The sequence below is a fragment of the Pundamilia nyererei genome, unplaced genomic scaffold, assembly GCF_000239375.1.
Source record: "Pundamilia nyererei isolate P.nyererei 1_Seehausen unplaced genomic scaffold, PunNye1.0 scaffold00408, whole genome shotgun sequence".
In the NCBI taxonomy this organism is placed as follows: Eukaryota; Metazoa; Chordata; class Actinopteri; order Cichliformes; family Cichlidae; genus Pundamilia; species Pundamilia nyererei.
Genome location: NW_005187809.1, coordinates 257050 through 258490, shown reverse-complemented (window position 1 = coordinate 258490; position 1441 = coordinate 257050). Strand labels below are relative to the sequence as shown.

The following is a 1441-nucleotide window of genomic DNA, read 5'->3' as shown; positions in this document are numbered from 1 at the left end:
CAGCAGGAGCAGCCTGAGCCGTCCACAGGAAAACAAAAGAGAATTCCTGAGCCGCTCCTTCTATTCACGTCTTTATTAATAGAGAAATATTTGTCGAGTTAAATCAGAGTTGCATCCAAAACACGAACCATAAAAACGACTCGTGCCGCGAGCCTGGCGTCCGACCGCGCTGCTGCGAAGGCGTTTGGTAACTGTTTCCTCATGAGGTGATGCTGGAGGCGCTTTGGCGCTAAGGCAGCCCGCGGGCGTCCTTCATGTGTGACAACCGTCTGTATTTTAATATTTGTTGTGGGTCGCCTGAGCACACGCTCACAGTGAAGGACATCCTGCCCATCTGAGCCCAGCTGCTCTGCGGTGAAGGTGTGTGTGAGCAGGGCTGCACTAGGTCAGCCTGACTCTGCATTAGCACAGCTGAGTGTTTCCTGTCTGACGGTCTGGCTCAGCTTTCGTTAGATTTAAACAGTTATGAACTCGCAGCTTCGCCGTGCCACAGGAGCTCATGTCAGTCTTCTTCTCTCTGCAGCGTGAGGAGACCCTGAAGCAGAAGAAGGAGCTGTCGCAGGAGCTGGCCAACCTCCGGGACGAGCTGGGTAAGAACGTCCGGCCTTCTCACGCCGCCTTTTTGTTTGTCCTTCTCCCTCTGTCCCATCCATTTGCATACAACGCACACTCGTACGAAGCTTATCAAGGACGGGACAACTGCCATTCAAAGCGGCGCTGTAACGCCGGTGCAGCTGCTGCTTGTTCTTAGGAAGAAAAGAGACTCTTCCACGCAGGCTGTAACCTGTCGGCACGTCCGTCAGGTGCTCGGTGCACCTGTGCTCTCAGGAGGCGTTCTCCATGGATCCACCAGGTCTCAGACAGGAGCGGCGGCGAGCTCGTAGGAGTCACACTGGAACACGAGTGTAACTGATACAAAGACGTTTCAGACCTGCAAGAGTTTAATGGATTAAATGGCACCGCCACTGAACTGTGTGTTTGTTTATATATCTTTGTGGGGACCGACAGCAATTATAGGGACTACATCCAGGTCCCTGCAAGGTTGAAGGTTTTAGTGACGTGTCAGTTTGTGTTTTTGGAGGCCACCGTCATGGCGGTCGATTATTGCGTTAGGTGTATTACACTAATACTGTTTAGTATTGATTAGATATAGATTAGTAAAGTTTGATGCCGCGTCTGTAAGGAGGACTCGTGGAGTATCTGCTGTTAAGCTCGCGGCCGCCTCGTTCCTCTTAAAGTATCATCTGTGAATTGGCAGCGAGGACACGCCTCCACGCAGTTCCCGTTTAAGAGTCGCACAAACATTCAGGTCACTGGAAATAACATCAGTGTGTCCTAAATACTGATACTGCTGCGTGCGCCTGAGAGTGGATCAGGAACACCCGGATAGCTTAGCATGACACACACACACACACACACACACACACACACACACACACAC

The 1441-nt window shown here is 51.5% G+C and overlaps 1 protein-coding gene across 1 annotated transcript in view; it reads left to right on the top strand.

Moving 5' to 3' along the window:
• LOC102201406 (mucin-19-like) overlaps nucleotides 1-1441 on the top strand; it is a 40201-nt gene that overhangs the window by 32311 nt on the left and 6449 nt on the right. The window contains exon 10 of the mRNA XM_013915956.1: nucleotides 524-590. Coding sequence (XP_013771410.1) covers nucleotides 524-590 — 67 coding nt within the window. The remainder of the gene's footprint in view (nucleotides 1-523; nucleotides 591-1441) is intronic.